We start from the raw sequence: 26,638 nt of genomic DNA on the forward strand, positions 1-26,638 counted from the left end.
CCAAAACGAGGCTGGTCTTTAAGTGGTTAAGGAAATTCACCCTAACCATTTGTCCTGTTTATCATTGAAAGTGAACGCAAAATAAAATCCCAAAATTTGAGTTGTTTCCAGAAAAGTAATAGGGGGAAAATCTTCCAATGTAGATGACCTGGGGGTCCCGAAGGAATTCACTTGGTTTGCAGGATTTTCCCCTCACTTCCATTTGGCTATGGGACAGGAAGTAAAATCTCCCCAATGGAACACAGCTGGCGAGAAAAAAAAAAAAAAAAAAAAAATATATATATGACGGGGGTAACACTCACTTGTTCTATCCAAAATGAAAAACACAATTTTGCCCATAGTTACACTTCAACCTTTGTGTATTTAACAGAAAATGTGTGGTTAATAAACAGTTCAGCTAAGTGTGTGACAAAAATTGGAGCTACTGCTTTTATTCCCCGGGGTTTTAATTAACTTAACTGACCTAAAATAAAAACCACAACCTGGCAGCAAAAAGGTTTGCCAAATAACTGGTCAAGCTGGGTGGTGCTTACAGGGCCACAAATGCTTGGATTTCTGCCAATTCACCATGGAATCGGCTGTCTATAGCCAATTTTTGTTTAACCAGGACTTAATTGCTCCATTTGCTGCTGCATCGCTTTTTTTGTGGTACGATTTTGGAGCGGTACCAATCATTTTCAATGGGCTCCCTGCACTTAAATCAGTGGTTCTCAACTCCAGTCCTCAGGACCCGCCAACAGGCCAGGTTTGCAAGATAGCTTAAATACATCACAGGTGATATCACTTGCTGCTCAGTGATTCAGTATTCTAGTCTGCAACTCCCCAAGGTAATACTTAAAATCTGGCCTGTTGGTGGGTCCCGAGGACTGGAGTTGAGAACCACTGACTTAAATACACACTAAAGCAGCTTATGTACCAAATGTTGGCAATAAGCCAGGTGTTAGCGACAACCACAGCAAAATCACTTTGCGTGAAATAATGGCACTGCAAGTGTGTCGTAAGTTTTGTTGGGATTCTAGCGTCACAGGCAGAATCACTCTTTTCCTGCAATTTCAATATGTTCGGTTGTGAATGACTAAGAGCGCCACTGTATTTTTACATGACTATTGGCAGGAAACTTCAAAACTCGCTTGAAGGGGAGACTGTTGACACTAACAGTGTATTCCCTCTATTGGATTCATTATATTATATGGACTTTATTTTCATAAACATTGAATTGGGATTTATCAACCAAGCAACACTTGATCCCCCTTCTGGTATGCAATGGTCTTCAGAGTATCATACAGGCATTTCAAGAAGACCTTTAGATATTTCAGTTATTAAGTGTTCTTGCATAGCAAGACCACTTACTGTTATCTCACATATATATTAGTGGGAATGCTTTAGCAGTCCCACTATTGTTATTCGATTTTATATATTCTTTATTCCGTACGTTTTTTGGTTCTGCATAACTTCTGCATACTTTCAGCTATTAAAACCATTCAACTATTAAAATGTTCAGCTCTTTCATCTGATGGGACTTTTCCAACTTTTTTTCTACTATTTATACTTTTTAAAATATTAAGCTTTTTAAACACTTTTTTTTTTTTTTAACATTGAAGTCAATGGGAGCATGCTTCAGATCCTTAAAATCTTCTTCCGCTCCCAAAAGTTACAGCTCCTTCATACTTTCACCTACAGACACCAAACAAACTTTAAAATGTTCACAAAATATTCAGCTATCTGGCTATATCTTTTACAGTTTTTGTGAAAAAGCTGTTCGTTTAGTGGTCATTTCAGGAAATGTTATCGCTTAAACAGAGTGTACTGTGCTGCTTTTGTTGCCATGGTTACCAAAGCTTCTGTTATATAGGGGGGGTGTTTGGAGCATCTCAGCTCTGATTACAGAGCCCGGGGGAGGGGACAGACACACCATTTATGATTTATAATAGAGGAGATGGGGCAATATGATGGGGGCAATTCTAGCAATTCAGCATTCCCATGCATTTTCCCCAGGAAATGCATTTTCTAGTTATTAAGAGTTCTTGCACAGCAAGACCACTTACTGTTATCTCACATATATATTATTCTTATTATAGCCAAATTTACCCCCAACTCCTCCCACAGCTTTTACACTAGACAATATACCGAAACGTGCAGATTGTTCCCGATTGGTGTGCTATTACTTTGTGGAACGTTTCGCCAAATGGTTCACGAAATATCGTAATTTTTGCGGCAAAATTGGTCTCATAGGAATGAATGGGGAAATGTTCAAAACTAGAGTGGGAGGTGACAAAAGCTGAAAAATCAGAACATGATTTCTAAACTGCCACCACTCCCTCATTTTGAAGCCCACCTACACAAATCATATAAGGTTCAGCTATCCCTGCTGCCACTAAACATGTCCACGGCAAAGCCATAGTCCTGATAGTTTTCATAATATGACCATTTGTTTGCAACTCACGCCGTCCATTGACATTCATTGAAACTCCACTGTAGCCCCTTCAAATTTGAAGGGCAATATCTAAACTGCGACTGTGCCTTCATTTTTAATATTTCAGAGACATACTATGCAGCAAAATCTAGGTCTGGGTCTTGAGATTCTCACAATATAAAACTCTTCACTGTAGGATTTATAGTTTTTAAAAAAACTACTGTTTGAAGTACTGCACAGTTATTACAGCTATCATGATCCTGTGTATTGAGCAGTGGTTGTGAAGCATAAACAGGGCATGAGCGTTGCCAGGAAACAGTGGTTGTAAACACTGATGATCAAACAGATAGCACACCTTCACTTCCATTCTACGTCAAGATGCTGAGACCCCCCCCCCAAATGCACGTGGTCATACCTTCATCTGCTAGGCTTGATAATGCTTGTAGACTACTGGTGGAGGCAAGAACACTTCACACAATTTCCCCAGAAATTGTAGCTTTTCTAGTTTTGTTTGCTCTGCTACATTTTAGCCTTCCCATCCCCTTATGCTTGCATGTATTAAATACTGATATTTTAGTGATGATGCAAGAGATACCGGGTATCAAAAGCCAGAAGTTTGATTAATCCCAAATTACATTTCTAGTTCTAGAAAATGAAAATGGCGCTGTGTGCCCTTATAATAAACAGATGCAAATGTATACTTACATAAATTAGTCCAGAATAATATCTCTCCTTGAGATTGTGCAGGACGGATGCTTCATTTAAGCATGTCAACTCTGCCATGTCTTCAACTTTAGAGAACTTTGGAGGGTTCATCTTCTGGACGTCATCTTTATTCACCTTTACCTTTTTGCCATTTTCCGCTAGCTCAACAATCACCTCATCACCAGCCTCCTCCTTCACACTGGCTGCTTCAAATCCGTGCTTTTCTGAGGGCACCCACACTTGTTTTTTTGCTGCCCAATCTGCCTGTGCCAAGGGATTGTTAATTTGATTACGATCCACATAGAGGTACTTGTCTACATCTTTTTGCGCCATGGTTTCTCAGGACAGTGGACCTGCATTTAAAAAAAAAAAAAAAAAAAAAAAAAAAAAAAAAAAATTTAAGAAATCTAGAACCTTTATTGCATGTAACACTTAAATGCAAATCTATTGTCATTACAGTTCATATCGTATACCTTAAAAAGTAAAGTGTTTGAGGTGACCCATTATTTCACATGCTTATTTACTCTTTTCTAACTGTATGAAATAAAGATGTGTAGAACTACCAGTGGAGGGAGCAAACAATTTACAATAACTGTCTCCATTCCTAGTGGAAATCAATACTGAGAGAAATATTGAGTGAGCTTCTCCAAGAACACTAGTAGACTTGTTTGGCTTTAGTACTTTTACAGTGGGGACGAAAAGTATTCAGACCCTCTTAAATTTTTTACTGTTATATTGCAGCCATTTGCTAAAATAATTTAAGTTCATTTTTTCCCTCATTTATCTACACACAGCACCCCATATTGACAGAAAAACAGAATTGACATTTTTGCAGATTAAAAAAGAAAAACTGAAATAATCACATGGTCCCAAGTATTCAGACCCTTTGCCAAGACACTCATATTTAGGTGCTGTCCATTTCTTCTGATCATCCTTGAGATCGTTCTACACCTTCATTTGAGTCCAGCTGTGTTTGGACTTGATTAGGAAAGCCACACACCTGTTTATATAAGACCTTACAGCTCATGTCAGAGCAAATGAGAATCATGAAGTAAAAAGGAACTGCCTGAAGAGCTCAGAGACAGAATTGTGGCAAGGCACAGATCTGGCCAAGGTTACAAAAAAAAAAAAATTTCTGCTGCACGTAAGGTTCCTAAGAGCACAGTGGCCTCCATAATCCTTAAATGGAAGACGTTTGGGACGACCAGAACCATCCTAGAGCTGGCCGTCCAGCCAAACTGAGCTATTGGGGGAGAAGAGCCTCGGTGAGAGGTAAAGAAGAACCCAAAGATCACTGTGGCTGAGCTCCAGAGATGCAGTCGGGAGATGGCAGAAAGTTGTAGAAGGTCAACCATCACTGCAGCCCTCCACCAGTCGGGGCTTAATTGCAGAGTGGCCCGACAGAAGCCTCTCCTCAGTGCAAGACACATGAAAGACCGCATGGAGTTTGCTAAAAAAAAAAAAAAATCATGCAGTGGGGGTGTTTTTCAGCTGCAGTGACAGGATGAATGGTTGCAATCGAGGGAAAGATGAATGCGGCCAATTACAGGGATATCCTGGACGAAAACCTTCTCCAGAGTGCTCAGGACTTCAGACTGGGCCGAAGGTTTACCTTCCAACAAGACAATGACCCTAAGCACACAGCTAAAATAACGAAGGAGTGGCTTCACAACTCAGTGACTGTTCTTGAATGGCCCAGCCAGAGCCCTGACTCAAACCCAATTGAGCATCTCTGGAGACCTAAAAATGGCTGTTCACCAACGTTTACCATCCAACCTGACAGAACTGGGAGAGGATCTGCAAGGAGGAATGGCAGAGGATCCCCAAATCCAGGTGTGAAAAACTTGTTGCATCTTTCCCAAAGACTCATGGCTGTATTAGGTCAAAAGTGTGCTTCTACTAAAATACCGAGCAAAGTTCTAAATACTTAGGACCATGTGATATTTCAGTTTTTCTTTTTTAATAAATCTGCAAAAATGTCAACAATTCTGTGTTTTTCTGTCAATATGGGGTGTTGTGTGTACATTGAGAAAAAAAAATGAACTTAAATGATTTTAGCAAATGGCTGCAATATAACAGTGAAAAATTTAAGGGGGTCTGAATACTATCCACCCCATTAGTGGATAGAAAAGGAACTCCACTCTATACTTTGAAAGCTGAACCTATATCCAAACACAGCGCTTACATTTTTACATTATCTGGCATGAAGTGCTAAAATGACAATATACTTGAATTGTCAATTTAGTTTTAAAGATACAGTGCCTTGAAAAAGTATTCACTCCCTCTTAATTTTCCACATTGTCATGTTACAACCAAAAAAAAAAAAATCTATTTTATGTGATAGACCAACAAAGTCCCATTGTGAAGTGGAAGGAAAATGGTTAACACTATTTTTTTTTACAAATTAATGCATTTATATGCAGCCCCCTTTACTCTGATAGCCCCAACTAAAATCTAGTGGAACCAATTGCCTTCAGAAGTCACCTAATTAGTAAAGAGTCCACCTGTGTGTAATTTAATTTTAGTATAAATACATCTGATCTGTGAAGCCCTCAGAGGTTTGTTAGAGAACCTTAGTGAACAAACAGAATCATAAAGGCCAAGAAACAGACAGGCCAGGGATGAAGTTGAGAGCTAGATAGAGATATAGATATATCCATCTCACCATCAACGGATCAAAGAACTCTCAGATCGGATCGTTCCCCGGTTTAGCAAATAATTGAATTTGCAAAAACCTGTGAAAATTCCACCATATAATCCCCACTGTAATATCGACGTCATCTCCCCCACTGTAATGGACATCTCCCCCACTGTAATATTGGCAGAGTATGGAGGGATGGCTGAGCATGGATGGATCCATGGATGTGACTGCAATTGTCACAGAGCAGCGCTGTGGGCACTACAGATCCAGCCCACAGCGCTGCTGCCATCCGATCTCTCCCCTCCACTGTACATATCAGTACAGAGGGGAAAGAGGGACTGGCGTCATGACGCCGGTTTGTTTACAAGTGATCACTCCGTCATTTGACAGAGCGATCAAGTGGTAAACAGCCGCCGGGTGTACCAAGACGGCCGCCGCTCCGGAGCTAGGACGAAGCATTTCCTAAGGCCGGGGCAGTGGAGCGCTCCGCCGATCCGAACAGGTTGACCCGTTCGGATCACGGATCGGTGATGATGCGTTGCACCCCTATAATATAGTATAATTTTTTTTTTTTCTCAAGCTTTGAAAGAAAAAAAAAAGCAGCCAGAGAAGTAGCCAAGGGGCCCATGGTAAATCTGGTTGAGCTGCAGAGATCCACAGCTCAGGTGGGAGAATCTGTCCACAGGACAACTATTAGTCATGCACTCCACAAATCTGGCCCTTATGGAAGAGTGGCAAGAAGAAAGTCATTGTTGAAACAAATCCATAAGTCCAATTTGCAAGAAGCCATGTGGGGGACAAAAATGTGGAAGAAGGTGCTCTGGTCAGACGAGACCAAAATTTAAACTTTTTGGCCTAAAAGCAAAACGTTTTGTGTGGCAGAAAACTAATACAGCTCATCACCCTGAACACCATCCCCACTGTGAAACATGCTGGTGGCAGCATCATGTGGGGATGCTCTTCAGCAGGGACAGGGAAGCTGGTCAGAGTTGATGGGAAGATGGGTGGAGCCAAATACAGGGCAATCTTAGAAGAAAACCTGTTAAGAGTCTGCAAAAGACTTGACTGGGGCGGAGGATCACCTTCCAGCAGGACAACCACCCTAAACATACAGCCCAAGCTACAATGGAATGGTTTAGATCAAAGCATATTAATGTATTAAAATAGTCCAGTCAAAATCCAGACCTAAATCCCACTGAGAATCTGTGGCAAGACAAAATTGCTGTTCACAGATGCTCTCCATCCAATCTGACCGTGCTTGAGCTATTTTGCAAAGGGCAAAAATTTCACTCTAGATGTGAAAAGCTGGTAAAGACATCCCCAAAAAGACCTGCAGCTGCAATTGCAGCAAAAGGTGATTTTACAAAGTATTGCCTCAGGGGGTCTAAATACAAATGCACACCACACTTTTCACATATTTAACAAATTTTTTTTAAACCATTTATCATTTTCCTTCCACTTCACAATTATGTGCCACTTTGTGTTGGTCCATCACATAAAATACATTTACGTTTTTGGTTGTAATGACAAAATGTGTAAAATTTCAAGGAGGTACGAATACTTTTTCAAGGCACTGTACTTCAGCTCCTCTCACACTAGTAGCAGCAGTTACCACCCTCCACCCCTTCCCAAAAAGTGATCTGCAGGAGATGGCATTTGCATGGTAAACCATGCTTTATGGCTATGCTGAACCTAAACACATGCTATGCCTGTAATTAAACAAGAACAGCATTTTAAATCTGTTAGCTATTGTAAGCCACCTTTTTCTGTAACAATTTTGAAAAATTTAAGTATGATGACGTTCTTAAATAAAATTTCCTCAAAAAAAAAAAAAAAAAAAAAAAAAAAAAAAACTCCATACTTGTACCAGGGCAGTGTCTCAGAAGTTCCACCCAAAAATGGAACTTCCCGCTGACCGAATTTCTCTTGCCGCCCCCCCCCCCCATCCACCCTTCACGTGGCACATTTCAGGGGGGGGGGGCTCAGATACCTGTCTAATCCAGGTATTTGCTCCCACTTCCGGCAAAAGATTATCGCAGTACCCGCAGCGATCTACGCCATGTCTGTCCCCTCTTCAGTCTCCCCACTGTCCTCTGGGAGCCACAGTTCCCAGAAGACAGCAGGGACCACTCAGAACACGCAGCACGACTCATGCATGCACAGTAGGAAACCAGGCTATGAAGCTGCAATGCTTCACTTCCAGATTTCCTTACTAGCAATGCCGGCGCCTCCACCCAGAGCTGAGGGGACGGGTCGGCTTCGGGTGAGGACATTGCGGGCGCCCTGGACAGTCAAGTGTCCTTCATTTTAAAAAAAGTCAGCAGCTGCAGTATTTGTAGCTGCTAACTTAATTTCTTCTGAAGGGCCTGGACCTCCAACCACTTCCAGCCCCAGGCCGTCATATGATGTCCTGGACTGAGTGGAGATAGCTGCAGGCATCATTCAGATATCTTTCTGCCAGCGATTCCCTGCACCATAAAAACAATCATAGCGGCTATTCAGCTGCTTAATTGTTTTTACAGGCAGCAGGAGGGGATGTGTGTCCTGTCCGCCCCCTTTCCGGTGCTTCTACTGGATCGCCCATGCGATCAGCGAGCCGGAGAAGGAGTCTGCCACCGACCCCAAATCTCTCCATAAAGAGGACCTGTCATGCCCTATTGTTATTACAAGGGATGTTTACATTCCTTGTAATAGGAATAAAAGTGAGTTTTTTTTGTTTTTAAAAAAAGGGGGGGGGGTGTAGAAGAGTAAAAATAAAAACAAAACAATGCTCGCATGTAGAAGTGAACACATACGTGCATTGCGCCCACATATGTAAACAGCAATAAAGCCACACGTAAGGTATCGCCGCAAACGTTAGAGCAACAACTCTAGCCCAGCATGGAGCACATGGAAGGGCAATACATGCAAGACAAAACCAAAGAAATTCCCAGCTCAACTCACCAATCAGTCTGCTTACCAACCAAATTAACCTGTCCATTAGTATGCATTAAAAACAGGGGTTTAGTTAGCACACATTTGCAAACACATGCGCAAGCTGCAAGGCTACTTCACGGCACCCTGAATAACCTGTAGTTTTAACTACTGTAAATTTATGAGTCTCCACAGTGGATGCACATGCATTCTTAATGGATAGATAGGGGCAGGTGGGCCTGGAGATTGCTTAAAGGCACAGGTACACACTGGACACCCAGCACAATGGCAGCAAAGCTGTCCAGTGTCCACTCACGATTACATCAGTACATCAGTAGCAAAAAATACAATATATAAATTATAGTCTCCATTTTATGAACGTCTTCCATCTGAAGTACCTGGTTGAGCCTGTCTGTCAGTTGCCCCTTCCTTGGTTTTAAAAACAAACCACAAAAAAAAAAAAAAAAAAAAAAAAAAAGGGAGGTCTTTAATTTTTTTTGACCAAGTTTTTTGCCATCACAAAAGAGGAACAGCATGGGTGAGGACTGTCCTCTTTATCGAAAGATCTGGGGTCTAGGCAAGGAGATGAAACCCGGGGGCTTCATCTACCTACATGTGGTTGTCACCTGTTGATGCGAGGATGGTCTCTGTGTATATACAACTTGTGGTTGATTAGCTGCCGATTTGACGTTTTAATGGAATTGTATAAATACATGTGTACTTTTATAACATTGTCTGCAAGTGCCTAAAAAGTCCATAATATCAGCCAAATTGTACACTGTTCTATATATGGGATGTGGCACCCAGCAAGATCAGACTTCTAGAATAACTCCTATGGTACTATGGAAAAACCCCGATTCCCAACCCCAGGGATGCGATTCACGTGCCAATCTTGAATGAACAGATGGCTGCAACTAGGCCAAAGTGCAATGTTTAATTTACAATCCAATCTACTTTACAACCATAAAAAGTAAAAATGCAGTTTAAAATTCAAATTTGTGCAGGAGAGGGGGGGGGAAAAAAAAAAAAAAAAAAGCCACACACTCATTTCAGCCTTTGGCAAATATTTCAACACTTGGCAATCTGACAGTCCCATATTAACTTTGTTACAGCATTTCCGGCATCTGCCTGTAAGTGAAGCATAGCTGAAATTTCCTTTTTTGGAGATAGCAAGAGCAGGCCATGCCTTTAAAACTAGAAACAAAGATGAAACTTCATTTACATACAATTCCCCCCCCCCCTTTTTACACCAGTGACTTTGCTGCAAATTTCCACACACTTGTCCAATTATATACAAACATACGCCATCGCTGAAGCTGAAATGTACACTCCACTGGGCAGAGCTGGATACACTTGAATTTTGATCTCAAAATGTTCAAACTTCCAAGAAAAGCAGCGAGCCAGTTAAACCAGGACATGGAATTTAGCGGAAATCATTTCCACAAACAGTAGTATTGTTAAGATTGTGAAAGGAAGTGAAATCTAAAAAACTTAGTCCAATTTGTGTCTATTGTTAAAACATTAAGGGTATAGAATGCCAAAACTTTAGGTTTTGGGTAAATAGAGGGGCTAAAGTAGAACCATTGCCCCCTGTCACCCCTCCTTTTTGCCATTGCAATTGAGCCCTTGGCTATTGCTCTCAGAGCCTCTGAACAGGTGAGGGGCTTTAGAAAAGGTGATTACGAGGAAAAACTTGCACTATATGCAGACGACCTGCTGCTGTTTCTGGGAGACACAGGAGTCCCCACTGAAAGCTATGATTATTAATACCTTTGGTCAAATCTCTGGGTTAAAGTTAAATTGGGTAAAATCTTGTTTACTGCCTGTGGATCCCTTGAGGGACCCTTTGCCTGAGGAGGTGGCCCAGATTCCAGTGGTAAACAAATTTAAATACTTGGGTATCAACATTTCCAGGGACCCTCAATCCTATATATCAGACATCACCCTTTTATTGGTAAAATTTAGGAACATAAAAGTATGGAAATGCCTGTCATTATCTGTGGCCGGTCGTTGTAACTTAATGATCTGGATGCCACAGCTCCTCTACGTACTGCATAACTCCCCATTATGGCTGCTTTAAAAGTGGTTTCTAAAGATAGATACGCTGTTAAGGGAAATGATTTGGAAAGGTGGCCCTGCAAGAATTCGGTTAAGTACCCTGCAGCTGCAGAAACAGGAAGGTGGTGGCATCACAAATCCAGCATATTGGGCATATTGGGGGTTGTAATTTAGTAGGTCAAGAAGCAGGTAGAAAGGCTCCTACAAAAGACCCCACATGATTCAATAGTTGAAGCTCTGGAGGTAGGCTCCTTCCCTCCAGGACTACCTACTCTGAACCTTATGATGAGAGTATGGGATACAGTGAAATTAATACTGAATTATGGTGGCCTTACAGAATATACCCCTTTGTGGGATAACAATAAACTGGGAGAATTACAGAAGATCGGGGTAGTTCAGGAATGGAAGAGGTGTGGAATAAATTCCATTTCAGTGTTATACGCAGAGGGACCCCAGAAACCCTTTCAAGATCTGAGAGCCCATAGTCTCCATCCTGAATTTTTTTTTTTTTTTTTTTTTTTTTTTTTTTTTAGATATTTACAGGTTAGACATGCTCTGAAGGAGCAGTTTCGAGGAAGGACTTTAGAATGGAGTGGAATCTCTGAACTTCAAAAAGGTGATCAACTCTGAGACTAGAAAGGGTCTAATCTCCAAAATATACTCACATGTTAATAAAAAGGGAGAATGGGGGGGGGGGGGGGGGAATGGAACCCCCTCAGCATAGGAGAAAATGGGTAAAAGATGTGGGAGACATCTCAGAAACGCAGTGGACCAGAATCTTGGAACTGGCTCCACTGGTTTCGTTGTCCCCTCTCAGAAACTGTCACATTTGTTTTTGCTTTATAGAATTTACTACACCCCTCGTAGACTTTCAGTTTGGGCATCAGCCAGACACAAGATGTCCTAGATGTGGGATCTAGATGAGGATATACTCCACATGTTTTGAAGATGCCCAAAGCGGTTTCGTTACTGGACAGGGGTGATGGTAATTATTGACCAAACGTTTGATACCTCCATTGCGTTAGAAGCAAAATGCTGCCTGCTGGGGCTAGTGAAGGGAATGGGAACTCCAGGAAGCCGGCAGGTAGCAACTATGAGAGGTCTATTTCAGGCAAGGAATTTAATCGCCCGGAGATGGCAGTCGGCATTACCTCCGACCAGCAAAGAATGACTGAACAGTATGAGCGTGGTAATCCTTAAAGAAAAAGCGGTATATTTAAAGCAAGGGGCATTGAGGAAATACGAAATGCTTTGCAAACCTTGGTGGGAGGCAAGAGGGTTGGTTATGAAATCCTAACTGGTGCAGAAAAACACTAATAGGTTCGATAGTGACCCAAAAGAAAACTGATGAGAGTTTGAGGGGTATGTATGGTTGGTTGAGCTGGATGGGTGAGTAACTAGTCCCAAATGGAACTATGGATAGGCCCTCTGAGCAGCCAATCCCCACCTATGTAGTACTTCTATTTTGTATATCGCACAATGCTTCTCCCTAAGAGGAGATAAGTAGAGGTGGGAAGGGGCGGGCCTTGGGAGGGAATGTTTTTTCTTCTATTACTTGACACTATGTAAAAATTAGAAAAATCTTTTCTATAAAGTTAAAAAAAAAAAAAAAAAAAAAAAAAAGGTAGAACCATAGGCAAAACTTTTCATTTTGGATAGAGTAAGGGATAACCAGCCATTTTTTCAGCCCCATTGTGGAGATTTCTTTTCACTTCCCATAGCCAAACAGGTAATTCCTGCAAATTAACTTTCACTGCCAGGTCCGTACGACTTAAGGACCTGACATATATGGGGGGGGGGGGGCGCGAGTAGACATTCCCAGTGGCTGCAGCCACCGGGAGTGTGTGTATATGTGACAAGCATACTACTGCCTACCAGATGAAAGCATTCTGGCAGCTGCACTGTCACCCAATTGCTTCCAATCTTAGATCTGGGTTTCGTACACTTTAGAGCAGAACATTGACGCCAACACTTTACAGCAGCACTGGAGCAGAGTCACAGCTCCGTGTGTCCATTCAGACACAGAGCCCTGACCCAGCAACCTCTCACCCGACTGACAGCCGCGGGAGCCAGTGGCACTGCTGCTGTGTTTCAGCCAATCAGGAGGAGGAGTGTACCAGATGGCTTAGACGTTCATGGACATTGCTGGAGAGATGGGGCTCAGGTAAGTAAATTAGGAGGTGCTGGAGTGGCTGCTACACACAAAAGGTTTATCTTCATGCATTAAGATAAAAAAACCTTCTGTCTTTACAACTCCTTTAAAGTGGATGTAAACCCGGAAATTATTATTTTTTTTTATATATATCATTACTGTAGAGTATAAGATTTGCTATCATTTGAGCCCAATCTTGCCACACAGTTAATCCATCTCTGAGCAATCCTCTTATTGTTCAGTGAGACAATTCTTGACAAACTGAGAAAAACTGTCAAATACCCCCCCCCCCCCCTTGCTGTGAGTGACAGGTGATTTACATCTCGTGCATTAGCCTAAGAGACATGCAGTATTTTTAAATTCCCTCCCCCACTCCTTTCTTCAGCAGCTCTGCAAGGATTGGCTGTTCCACACCTCACCATAATTTGGCATCCTGAAGTCATGTGGTTACTTTCCTGTCTTCACTGGATGTTAGAGATCATAGCAGAAGTTCAGCAGAAGTTCAGTGTTAGAAATACACAGGAGAAATGCATATTGACAAGGGGAGTGTAGAGGTGGGCGGGGAGTCTACTGACATCACGACTCCACCCACCGAGCTCCAGACAACAGACCCACCCACAGAATATGCAGTTTTTCGGGTCTAATAACAGAGAGAGGGGAGACATTTGACAGGCAAGGATACATGCAGGAGGCATGTATATCCTTATAGATAACCCCTATGGCAGTAGTTTAGAAAGGATGACATTGGGTTTACATCCACTTTAAGCCACCTGCCTCTTCTAAGTTCAGGCAGCTCCACCCCTGGCCATTCTGCAAAAAACACACAAAAAAAAAAAACAAAAAAAAAAAAAAAAAAAGTTTTGAGTTACAGTTGTGCTCATAAGTTTACATACCCTGGCAGAATTTATGATTTCTTTGCCATTTTTCAGAGATTATGAATGATAAAAACTTTTTTCACTCATGGTTAGAGTTTGGCTGAAGCCATTTATCAACTGTGTTTACTCTTTAAATCAGGGGTCTCAAAGTACTGGCCCGTGGGCCATTTACAGACCGCGGAGCGGTTACAATTGGCCCCCAGGATGGGTCCACCAGGATACTGATACTTATATAATGGCCGCCTGCTTACGATTTTTTTTTCTCTTCTTCCTGGTGGACTGGAGAAAGTCGGGGCTAGCTGACATCAGTCAGGTGACGTCTGCCGCTGTTGCTTCTGGGAGTTGTAGTCCATGGCAGTGCACTCAAGCTCCCTGCACCCGGTGGGTGGAGTCTGGAGAGCAGTGAGCGCAGCCAGCCTGGTGAAAGGAAACAACTCCCAGTTGGATCTTCTTGGACACCGTCGTGGCGGAGTCTAAGTCACTGGCTCGGTGTGCAAGGAGGAGGACATGTCCTGCTGAGCCTGAGCTGGCAGCTGCCATCAGCCCATCGGTGAGAGACCCTGAGACCCCCAGATGACCCCCATATGATCATCCCATCTACCTCCCCCCCCCCATACACATCATTTACCCTGCCCCAGTGCCCATCCAGTAACCTCAAAATAGCCCTCAACACTGGGAGCTGCCCAGGTGCCCATGGCCTGTGGATCCTGCTGGGAGATGACTGCGGACCTATGGGATCCTACAGGCCATGGCCAGCAGGACCAACAGGTCCGATGCCAGCTCCCAGCAGGACACCACAGGTGGATCCTGCTAGGAGCTGGCAGCGAACTTGTGGGTCCTGCTGGCTTCTGCAGAGCAAACCCTGCCAGGCATCTGGCAACAACGTCAAGCAACCTGTGGGGCCTACAGGCCAGCAAGACCCACAGGTCAGTGGCCAACAGGACCCACAGATCCACAGCCAGCTCCCAGCAAGACCCACAAGCTGGCCGCTGACCTGTGGGTTCTGCAGAGCAAACACTGCCAAGCATCTGGCAGTAAGCAGTGACTGGTAGCAAGCAGTAACTACCACTGTATAAACTAGTTTAATTTTGTATTTGTAGTTTGAAAGTTTGCATGGGATATGAAAACTTGTCCTGTGGCCCTCAGGTAATTTGAGTTTGAGACCCCTGCTTTAAATCCTAACAGAAGCTACCCAAATGACCCTGACCAAAAAAGTTTACATACCCCAGTTCTTAAAACCATATACTGCCCCCTTTAACATCAATGACAGCTTGAAGTCTTTTGTGGTATTTGTGGATGAGGCTCTTTATCTTCTCAGATGGTAAAGCTGCCCATTCCTCTTGGCAAAAAGCATCCAGTTCCTGTAAATTCTTGGGCTGTCTTGCATGAACTGCACGTTTGAGATCTCCCCAGAGAGGCTCAATGATATTGAGGTCAGGAGACTGAGATGGCCACTCCAGGACCTTCACTTTAGTGTGATGTAGCCAATGACAGGTCAACTTGGCCTTGTTTTGGATCATTATGTTGGAATGTCCACATACAGTGGGGACGGAAAGTATTCAGATCCCCTTAATTTTTCACTGTTATATTGCAGCCATTTGCTAAAGTCATTTAAGGTCACTTTTTTCCCCCTCAATGTACACACAGCACCCCACCCAGAGAGTGAAAAATTTAAGGGGGTCTGAATACTTTTCGTCCCCACTGTAGGTCCCATGCGCAGCTTCCTGGCTGAGGAATGAAACTGTTCCTCCAGTATTTTTTGATAACATACTGCATTCATCTTGCCAAACAACTTTGACCAAATTTCCTGTGCCTTTGTAGCTCACAAATACCAAAAATATCAGCGATCCACCTCCGTACCTTTCATCGTAGGCCTTGTTGAATCTCCAACTGTAGTGTTTATGGTTGTGGCCAAAAAGCTCAAAATTTTGGTTTCATCACTCCAAATAACTATGCCAGAAAGTTTGAGGCTCATCTCTGTGCTGTTTGGCGTAAAGTGTGATACTTTGTGGCATTTGCATAGTAATGGCTTTCTTCTGGCGACTCGACCATGCAGCCCATCTTTCTTCAAGTGCCTCCTTATTGTGCTTCTTGAAACAGCCACACCACATGTTTTCAGAGTTCTGTATTTCACCTGAAGTTATTTGTTGGTTTTTCTTTGCATCCCAAACAATTTTCAAGGCAGTTGTGGCTGAAATTTTTGTTGATCTACCTGACCGTGGTGTGGTTTCAACAGAACCCCCTCATTTTCCACTTCGATTAGAGTTTGAACACTGCCGATTGGCATTCTCAATTCCTTGGATATCTTTTTATACAGTTCAACTACCTTTTCCTGCAGATCCTTTGACAATTCTTTTGCTTTTCCCATGACTCAGAATCCAAAAACGTCAGTGCAGCACTGGATGAAGGATGCAAGAGTCTATCAGGAGTCCAGAAACTCATTGACTTTATACACACACCAATTACAAGCAAACAGATCACAGGTAAGGATGGTAACCTTTAGGCCGGGTTCACACTGGTACGACACGACAGTCGTACCACTTTGGATCCGACTTTGCCCTGCGACTTGAAGTCCCACTTCAGTGAACAGGGATCAGACTTTGATCCATGACATTACCAGGCACTGTCTGGTATGAATCTTGTGGGGAACTCCACTCCAATTTTTTTTTTTTTTTTAAATGGCTTAGGTTCCCCCTCCAAGAGCATTCCAGGCCCTTCAGTCTGGTATGGATTTTAAGGGGAACCCCCACTCCAACACTCCAAGAAAAAAAACGGTGTGGGGGACCACCAAAATCCATACCAGACCCTTATCTGAGCACACAGGTCAGGAAAGGGGGTGGGGACGAGCAAGTGCCCCCCCGAATGGTACCAGGAAGCATGTCCTCAACAAAGGTCTTAGTACTAGGGGAGATTTAAAAGACCCTCATGCCTGAGAGCAGGCTGATCCTATAAAAAGGCAGGGCAATACACACTACATCCTGTTAGAAAACCCTAGTAAATGAGTTATCTGCAAAAAAAAAAAAAAAAAAAAAAAAAAAAAAAACCCTCTCCAGGAATAACTGTTTGCAGCCCATTCAAAATAGACTGCCATAAGGTGAAACACAAGGTACTAGGTGTTAATGTGGTGCAGAATACTGCAACAGAATGTGAACCCACCTCAAAGTGCATCTAAACCTTGTTAGCTTAGCAACATGTTCCACACTAAATACAAGTGTGACATGTTCACATAGGAACTTAGCCTTTAACCACTTAAAGCAGGGTTCCCATATAAAAAAAAAAAAAAAAAAGTCAGCAGCTACAAATACTGCAGCTGCTGACTTAAATCGGACACTTACCTGTCCCAGGGTCCAACATTGCGGGGGATCGAAGCCCCGCTCGTCCCACCCCTTCGCTCGGCGGCACCGGCATTTCAACTGAGGGCGCCAGGCTGTGGGTCCACTGCGCATGCGCGAGCCGTCACTGGCCCCACAATTATCTGGGACCGGTCACGTGTCCCAGATGATTGACAAGAGGGAGGGTGAAGAGGCGATCTCCCTTTCTGCGCCGAAGGCACCGAAGGAGGCAGACTACGAGGGACCCCCTAGCAACAGGCATTTAGAGGTGAGAAAAAAAAAAAAATTCATGCCACACTGTACCCATGTGAAATTTTTATGATTTTTTTTCTAGACAGTTTTCTTTTGGTGGTATATAATCACTGGGGTTTTTTTTTTTTTTTTTTTTGCTAAACGAAAAAGACCAAATATTTTGAAAAAACAAAAACCGTGTTTGTCTGTTATGAAATTTTGTGAAACATAAATTTGGCTGTACCGACAAGGTGGCAGTGATTAGTGTAAACAAAGTACTGACAGCCTTGCCTCACACAGACACAGCATGTGAAGAAAAGACTCCCAATAACCGGCAAGTCTGTTTACATGTGATCAGCTGTGATTGGACAGCTAATGACATGGTAAAGGGCCGCTGTGATTGGCCATTTACCACAATCTGTGATCAATTGTGTCCGAAGGACACATCAGTCACAGGAAACGGAGCAGGGTTCTGGGAGGGCATCCATGGACGCCCTCCCAAAACGAGAGAACCACACTGTAGTCTTTCGGCTGGTTAAAGAAAGGGTGCGCATGCGCTCTCAGCACAAAAAAAAAAAAAAAAAAAAAAAGAAGAAGTAGTGCGTTAAAACCCACCATTGAGAGGAAGCATATATGCACTACATTGGTGGGTAAAACTGGAAATTAAGATTACCCTTATTTAGATCTGAAAATCCCACTACAAACATCATGCTGTCCATACCAAGATGGTGAAAGAAAAGCTACTGGATCAATATCCAGTTTGGGTTCAGACTTCTTCTTTAGCTGTGCAGTTTGTGAATTCGGATGTCCTCTCTGCTGCTGAGAGATTGACAGATTCTGTGTGTTGTAAAAGGCTGTACACGTGTACATGACAGACAGATGAGATGGTTGCAGATAAACATTTACCCCGTACATAGGATTTGTTTCATCTCTGTATCACCTAATGCTAGTCACTTCACTGGGTATAGGTGAGGTTTTCAACCATTAAAATAAAAAGTACCTGTGTATTCGTTTTTGTTAAGTTAACCGACATGTTGATGCTGCTAAATTTAGCCTAGGCATCCATTCATCAGTTAACTGAGCATGAAAGAATTAAAGAAAACCCATACTGAGAAAAATATGCAAGCTGTCACTTCATAAATTCTCAGAGTCAGAGGTGTCTGAACTCATCACCTAGAACAGGGATAGCAAATAAAAATTCAAAGGAGGTCCGGTAACACATTTTTTTCCGGCCGATGTCCGAATCACAAGTTTGTGCCATGAAAGATTGGTTGTGTCTTTTTGGTGCAAGCCGCACTCTGGCGCTTTTCTTACTGTATCCTCCACTCTGGTAATACAATGTAAATGTCGCAGTGCCCACCTTACATCAGGCATCCCCATCAGTGCCCCCTTAACATGTGCCCATCAGAGTCCCTTAACATAAAATGTGCCCATCAACATTATATATACCCAGAGTGCACCTCAACATAAAATAAGGGGCATGGCGATGAGAAAATTTTATGTTAAGGGGCACGCGGATGGCCACAACAAAAAAGGTGCCCATCAGTGTGCCCCTGAACATTAAATAAGGGTCACACAGAGCCGTGGCACACACGCAATATTGCTGGGGAAACCCACGGTACTAGCAAACCAGTGACTGTTGACACTTGGCACTACACTGGCAGAAGTGTTGCTCAGTCCGTACTTGGACCACAGGCCACCATTAAATGACGGCTGACCTAGTTAAACAAGTTGGTCATTCTGCATAACAATTAGTATCAGCCAACTAGCATTTTCAATAAATTCATGAATATACAACACTCAAAAATACAACAGAAAAATACATGCAATATATATTTATAAAGTGCAGGGTGTCAAATTCAAACATATAAACAAAGTGCCCTGTGCTGCACAACAAAAGCGTCAAAGTTGGGTGTTGGACTCCACAAAGCGCAATATAAAAATTGTGCTCCACGACCTTCTTAAATCCTCTTAATTCAAGATGCAATCACCACTTTGTGAATCCACCTCCACCCTCAACACTCAGATGAAAATGCCTTTGATGCCCTGGCTCAAACTGCAATTTCCACAACTCCTTCGCTATTCAGATGTATCAGCTCTTATATTCCATTATCCAGATCGTACCTTTATTCACACAAAGGGGATCACGTTGCCACCACTTTATGCATCTCTCTTCTCAGCTCCAGAAAGAGGTTGAAGCAGGGCAGAGCTATGGCCAGTGACGTCATCCCGCCCACAGACGGTGCTTGCCCTGGACTAGAGATTGTGGAGCTGGTAACTGCATAGGATGGGAGGAGCAAAACCTGGGTGTTGGGGACAGAACACTCAATGTAAGTTTCATTGTTTTACATTTTTTTTTTTTTTTTAAACAGGGCCATCTTTAAACGCAGGGCAAAAGGGGCAGCTGCCCGAGGCTCAGCCGTTGTTGGACCCAAAGCAGCAGCCCCTTAGCCTGCAAGTCATTTTCCCAATGTAGCCCGGCAGCAGATTTCCCCCCCCCCCCCCCATTTTACTGTGCACACACAGTCAGCTGTGCTTTGACAGGGAAGAAGTGAGCTGCAGGTTGTCCGTGCAACTCCCCGCTTGCCCCCGCCTCCTCCTGTCAGCAGCATTGAGATTAACCAGGAGCAGGCTCTGCATAAACACCCCCCCCCCCCCCCCCCAAAATCCTCTGACAGTGGTAGGTGTGGAGCAGGGTACTGAACTCCCCAGAAACAGGTTGCTCATTGAAAATGGGTTGGGCAAAAAAAGTTTGCCAAGGTCCAATCAATATTAAAGACTGCCCTGATTGTAAATAAAGATAGTATAGGGCCGTTATATCTGGTGATTATTTTGTGAGGGTGGAAGGGGATTCAAAAAGTGGTCATCGAATATCACGAAGAGGATCTGAGTAAGATGTGGAACAATTTCTATGACATTTTGTGGAGTGCAAAAATGAACACTAAACACTAAAAGGTGTGAAGCACAAGGCACTTTATATATGGTTTGAATTGGACACGTACTTATTGTTTGAGACTGCACTTCAAAAATGTTTGCATTTATTTTTCTATTGTACAGTATTTGAGTGCTACATATTTATGGTCACTATAAAAGTGACCCACTACAGGAATTAAGTATTTAAAGTTAGTTTTGTATTTGTAGCACGCGGTATAAAATTGTACACTATAACCATTTTCAAGAGTACAGGTCAGCTAAGACAGCCTACATACTGGGTTTAATTTAGGAGGCTTAAGCCTAGTACACACAGGCCACATGTCGGGTGACATTCAGCCCGTGCGCACTGTCAAAAGGGCGTAGGGTGTACAAGGCATTAGTAAGCGAATTGAAGCTGTGCAAGCATTCTTTCCTTGCACATGATTGGGTAGTCACAGGGAATAGAGCTTCACCTCATTCACAAAGTAAAAATCTACTTTAAAAACTAAAACATGCACCACTCATTTATTGGATCAGTCAAAATGCCTTCAGTACTTGCATCCTTTACAACAAGCCTATCCTTTGCTATACAGTAATGCTGTCCTTTACTGAATTGGAAGACTGTCCACTTGCTCCCACCACTGATCCGATCAAAGTTGACAGCTTAGCACCCCTCCTCCTGTGTCCTTAGGTGCCAAACAATGCAATATGGGGGTAAAAAGTGAGCCAGCCCACAGTAACAAGTATATGGAGCAATGTGTAAATTTAGAGTGTGAAGCCAACTGCACTGAAAAGGGACATACGCTCTGGGGGTACGTGGGACTGGGGAACAAAGCAACAAAACTTTTGGTAAAATAAGCGCTTAAAACCTTAGGTTGTTAATTCTCTCCATGTGATACCTGTATCCCCAATTACTTGTGCTGGATAACAAAAGAGGGAGAGAAATTCCCCATTGGGGACACAACCCTCAATTCACCACAGAATGTGAAACTAAATTTTTTTTTTTTTAAAGCAAAACTGCAGCTTACTTTTTAGATACTCTGCAAACACGCACTGAAAAACTCTAGTAGCTCCTCCGGGTGGGCTGGGAAGCAGTGTTTGCCATAATTAACCCTCTCTGCATTGTGCTGGTGTATCAGTTGTACATTAGATCTTAACTGTTCCAACAAAGGGTTAAACATTTAGAAGGTGGGCTGCTCTATTATATATGGAGAACTGTATTCAGACAGACAGTCTCCTGCCTTTCTATTGGGACTTATCAGTGTGAACTTTGAGAAATTCTTGCAGTCAGTAATGCTGCCTTCTCTTGAGACATCTAAAAAGAGAAAAGACAATATTTTTTACCCGAAGTTTCATGTTTGCAGTCAAAATTTAAAGTATAGGTTAAGGCAAAAAAATGTTTATGTTTTGGATGGAGTGGACCGTTTTTATTGCCGTCTGTGCCCCCGTTAAGATTCACTCTCGATATGTCTTGTTTACATTATTGAAAATGAAAGTAAAAAAAACCCCAAATTTTGGGTTGTCCCCAGAAAAGTAAGAGAGTGGAAATTTTTCTACTTTAATTTTTCACTTTTGTGTTTGTGATGACCTAAAAACGGTGAGATCTGCATTATTGCCACTTGGGAGAAGCTCCTCAACAAGGACAGGGCTGTTATACAGGTCTTGAATCTAGCCAACTCATGCTGAACTGGCTGCATTTTAAGCCATGGGTGCCAGTGCTGTGGGGGGGGGGGGGGGGGGGTCAGATATACAGGCTCCATTCAGAAAATTTTTCAGTGATTACACTGCCTGTAAAAATCTGTGAATTGGGGGGCGATTATGTGACTGATCAGACTCTCCCTGACTTCTCAATGGAGGAGGAAGTAGATCTTTAGTACAGCTGAGCTTTGAGACAAGAAGCTATTAACCAGTTACCAACCGGCCCATAGCCAAATGACGGCAGCAGGGCGGTTGGATAACTCTGGGAGGACGTACTATGACGTGATCCCGGAAAACCCGCTCCCGCGCACCCCCCGGGGCACGCACACGGGAACGTCTGGGTTCACGGGACCCGGCGCAACACAGATCGCGGTAAAGGGCCAATGACAGCGGCCCTTTACCACGTGATCGCTCTGTTCAATGACGGAGCGATCACAAATGTCAACAAAGCAGGGAAAGCAGGGAAAGCAGGGTCATCAGGAGTTCACCGCTCTCCTCACACCGATGTAGCGTGAGGAGAGCTTTACAATGCCAATCTGAGTTTTTCAGCTTATATCAGTGCCCCCTCTGTGCCGCCTGAGCCCCACCAGTGCTGTTTCTGTGCAACCAGAGCCACCCCAGAGCTACTTGTGCCCGACCGGGCCACATCAGTGCCGCCTGTGTGCAACCAGGTACACACCAGAGCTCATCTGCGCCACATCAACCTCACCAGCCACCAGTATGGCAAAAAAATTTACGGCCGAGGAGGCCTACCAGCGTCTCAGCATGACCGATGAGAGCAGCGGGGAGCTCTCCGAGTCTGTCAGATTCAGCCTATGAACCCGTGACAAGCAGCGTGTCTGATACAGAATCGGAAGAGAAACGTGTGCCTGTGAAAAGAAGGGGTTCTGGCGTGGAGCAGCAGCCTACTACCACCTCAAGCGCAGTGCCACTGCAACAAAGGTCAGGTACCAGTAGGGTGTCATCTCAGCCCCAAAAAGGATAGAGGCCATGCCAGCCTTCCCTATGCCCTTCAAAACCCCCTGTGGCTTCCCCCTTATTACGGAGCAGCAAATATCCCCCCTAGCCAGGTGTCCAGGTGAACACCGATTATTGTCATGCTTGATTTTTTTTTTTTTTTTTTTTTTTTTTTAAATTTTAATTTTCACCGAAGACTTCCTATCGTCCATTGTGGCCCAGTGCAACCTCTATGCACAGCAGTACATATTACGCAACCCTACCTCTAGTTATGCCCGTCCCTTTGAGTGGAGAGAGCTTGCCATAGAGGAATTCAAAATTTTCTTAGGCCTAACTTTTACAATGGGACTCACATAAAAGCGAAATGTACTCATATTGGTCAACTAACCCCATCCACCACATGCCACTCTTCTCATTGATTATGCCAAGATCAAGATACCTTATGATTTTGCGCTTCCTCCACTACAATGACAACACCCAGTGCCCTCCCAGAAACGACCCAGCATTTGACAAATTATTCAAAATTCAGCCACTCCTAAATTATTTCTCTGAAAAACTTCCCAAGTTATATACCCCCGAACAAAATATTTCCGTGGATGAGTCCCTTGTAAAATTCTCCGGCAGGCTGGGCATCAAGCAATTTATCCCCAGCAAAAGGTCCCGATATGAGGTAAAAATGTACAAACTTTGCGACCGAGCCACGGGGTACATTTACGCCTTCCAGGTGTACGAAGGGAAGGACACCCAACTGCATCCCCCTGAATGTCCAGAATATATTGGAGCCAGCGGCAAAGTTGTCTGGGAGCTTGTTTATCCACTCCTTGGAATAATTTTTATACAAGTTTGCCCCTCTTCCGCAGTCTTCACCGGAGGGCCATCCCAGCATGTGGTACCGTAAGAACCAATAGAAAGGTTTTCCCGCAAAAACTGGTCAACGACGAGGGGAGACGGCGTCTTTGCGGAACCAGGAGCTATTGGCTGTCAAGCGGAGGGGCAGACGAAACGTCCACATGCTGACGACAATTCATAATGACACCTACGTGGAAGTGTCCAGAAGAAACGGCCCAGTCCAAAAACCAGCTTGTATCTATGATTATAATTTGTTTATGGGGGAGTGGACTTCAATGATCAGATGATTGAAACCTACCTTCCCACAAGAAAATCTCGTCATTGGTATAAAAAAAAAAAAAAAAAAAAAAAAAAGAAGAAGAAGGTGTCCATTTTTTCAGTTTGGCCATGTATAACACATGTTATTTACGAAAAATCTGACACCCCCCGTATCCTATCTGCACTACCAGGAACAAGTAATCTCCGCCCTTTTGTACCCCGAAAGCCCACCAGAAAAAATTTGCTCCGATTCCGTGAGCAGACTCCACAAACACCACTTTCCTGACAAAATCACCCCCCGTGAAACAGGTCAGACGTCAGAAGGGATGCCAGGTGTGCTCCAGAGGAGAAATTAGAAGAGACACCACGTATTATTGTCCCCAATGTCCTTCCCAACCAAGGCTCTGTATAGGTGAATGTTGCCGCCACCATACTTCTCTACATTGTTAGGGAAGTATGGTAAACTTAATTCTCATTTCCTGTCATTTTCCTCCACACCCCTTATGCTACTGAACTGTACATAACCTCTGCCTTTGCCGGAACCGACCCTGGCCTGTTATACGACCAAGCTTATGCCTAACGCTAATTTGTACCTACCTCTGCCTGCTTTGGAACTGACCCTGGACTGTTTGACCACGTTTTTTGCCTGCCTCTTGGACTGATCATTTACCCTGCTATGCTAGTGGGGACACAGGGGTCTCACATATGTGAGGGGCTCCAGAAATGTTTTTCTGGATGAAGAAAACTAATTTAGTTTTCTCATTCCCAGATTTAGGGTCTGGAGACTCGGAGGCTTCAAAGAGACTTGGGTGGGAGAAGCCTCAACTCCTGTCCCCATTCTTTCCCGGCCTGCTACTTGGACCATGTTCCTGCTTACTACCAGGACCAATATTTTGGCACTGCTGGCAATGTCTCTACTTGCACTGACCCTGGACTGTATAAGGACAGTATCCCTGCCTGTACTGACTATGGACAATATTCTTGCCTGCTGCCTGGACAATTCCGTTCACTGTCGCTGACCATGTCCCTGTATTTTAGGGTGTAATTCTTGGTATGTTCATGCTATGTGTTAGAAATATGAAGGGCCTTCAAAAATGTGATAGATTGTAAGGAAATTAGATGTGTAATTTATGCTCCTAGAACGCCTGAATGTGCTACTTCAATGTTGGGCCTCTGTATGTGGCCAGGCTATGTAAAAGTCTCACATGGTATCGCCATACTCAGGAGGAGTAGTAGAATATATTTTGGGGTGTCATTTTTGCTATGTACATGCTATGTGTTGGAAATATCTTAGAGATGGACAATTTTTTTTTTTTTTTTTTTTTACACAAGTTTTTGCACATTTTCCCAAAAACTTCTGGGAAAAAAAAAAAAAAAAAAAAACACACCAGAATTAGGTACCTGGTAACTCTTTTTCTAAGAAGTCTTCCAGGGCAGCATCAGAGATAGGCTCCTCTTCCCTAAAACAGGAAACACATTAGTCCACCATTATAGATTTCACAGCCTTACCTGCGTGCCTCAGTTGTATTAAAGCACCGAAGGAATTCCCAGTAAGTTCAAAAGCTCCCCCGCTGTACCTGGTATTTATCATTTCAAGGGTGGGAACTAGTGATGCCCTTGAAGAATTCTTAGAAGTTACCAGGTACCTAACTGTTTTCTCGAATCGTCTTCCAGGGCAGCATCCGAGAGGATGTATCAAGCAATACTTACTAGGGTGGGGATAGAGACTGGAGCACCTTGCGACCAAATGCCTGGTCTTGGTCGGACAGCTGGCTTATACGGTAGTGCTTTGCAAAAGGTACTAAAGCTCAACCATGTCGCTGCCCTGCAGATCTGCTCCGGAGTTGCCCCTGCTTTCTCTGCGACCGAGGTTGCCCAAGCTCTGGTTGTGTTCGCTCTGATTCCGCTTGGCGGAGTGAGGTCCTGTGCCTCATAAGTCGTCTGTATGGCCATTCTTATCCATCTGCTGATGGTATTCTTGGAAGCCTGTTTCCCTTTGTTGACTCCTGCAAAAAGGACAAAAAGGGAGTCCTTCCCCAAGCCTTTGTTCTTTCGAGATATGTTATGAGCGTGTTTCTTACATCTAGCTTGCTGTAAGTGTCTTTCTACTGTTCATAGTTTTTGGAAGAGAAGAGTGACAATATTTTGGGTTCTATGGAACGTTGGAGACCTTGGGTAGAAAGGCCGGATCTGGAGAGAGAATTATCTTGTCTAAATGTATTAGGCAGTATGGTTCCATTATTGACAGAGCTTGGATTTCACTCACTCTTCTGGCAGACACTAGGGCTAGAAGGAGTGCAGTCCTCAAAGTGAGGTTTTTGTCTGAGCTTTCTTCCATCGGTTCAAATGGAGGGGACAGAAAGCCCTTAAGTACTGTGGCCATGTCCCAAGTTGGAGTTCTATAAATTTTGGCTGGTCTAGCTCTTTTAAGCAAAGTTAGGAATCGCTTTATCAGCGGATCCTCTGCTAATCTGGTATCCATGACCAAGGAGAGTGCTGCAACTTATACCTTCAAAGTGCCTGGAGAGATGTTTTTGTCTGCACCATCTTGTAGGAAATCCAAAATTGTTGGGATTATCCCTCTGTTGGAGATCGGTTTGTTTCTGTCCAGGAGACAAACTTTTTCCTTACTTTCTCATAGAT

At 43.5% G+C, this 26,638-nt stretch overlaps 1 protein-coding gene across 1 annotated transcript in view; it reads right to left on the reverse strand.

Moving 5' to 3' along the window:
- Positions 1-26,638, reverse strand: part of MYH9 (myosin heavy chain 9) — a 163,461-nt gene that overhangs the window by 118,613 nt on the left and 18,210 nt on the right. The window contains 1 exon segment of the mRNA XM_073592809.1: positions 3,119-3,471. Coding sequence (XP_073448910.1) covers positions 3,119-3,451 — 333 coding nt within the window. The 5' untranslated portion in view covers positions 3,452-3,471.

The sequence above is a fragment of the Aquarana catesbeiana genome, linkage group LG07, assembly GCF_042186555.1.
Source record: "Aquarana catesbeiana isolate 2022-GZ linkage group LG07, ASM4218655v1, whole genome shotgun sequence".
Classification (NCBI taxonomy): Eukaryota; Metazoa; Chordata; class Amphibia; order Anura; family Ranidae; genus Aquarana; species Aquarana catesbeiana.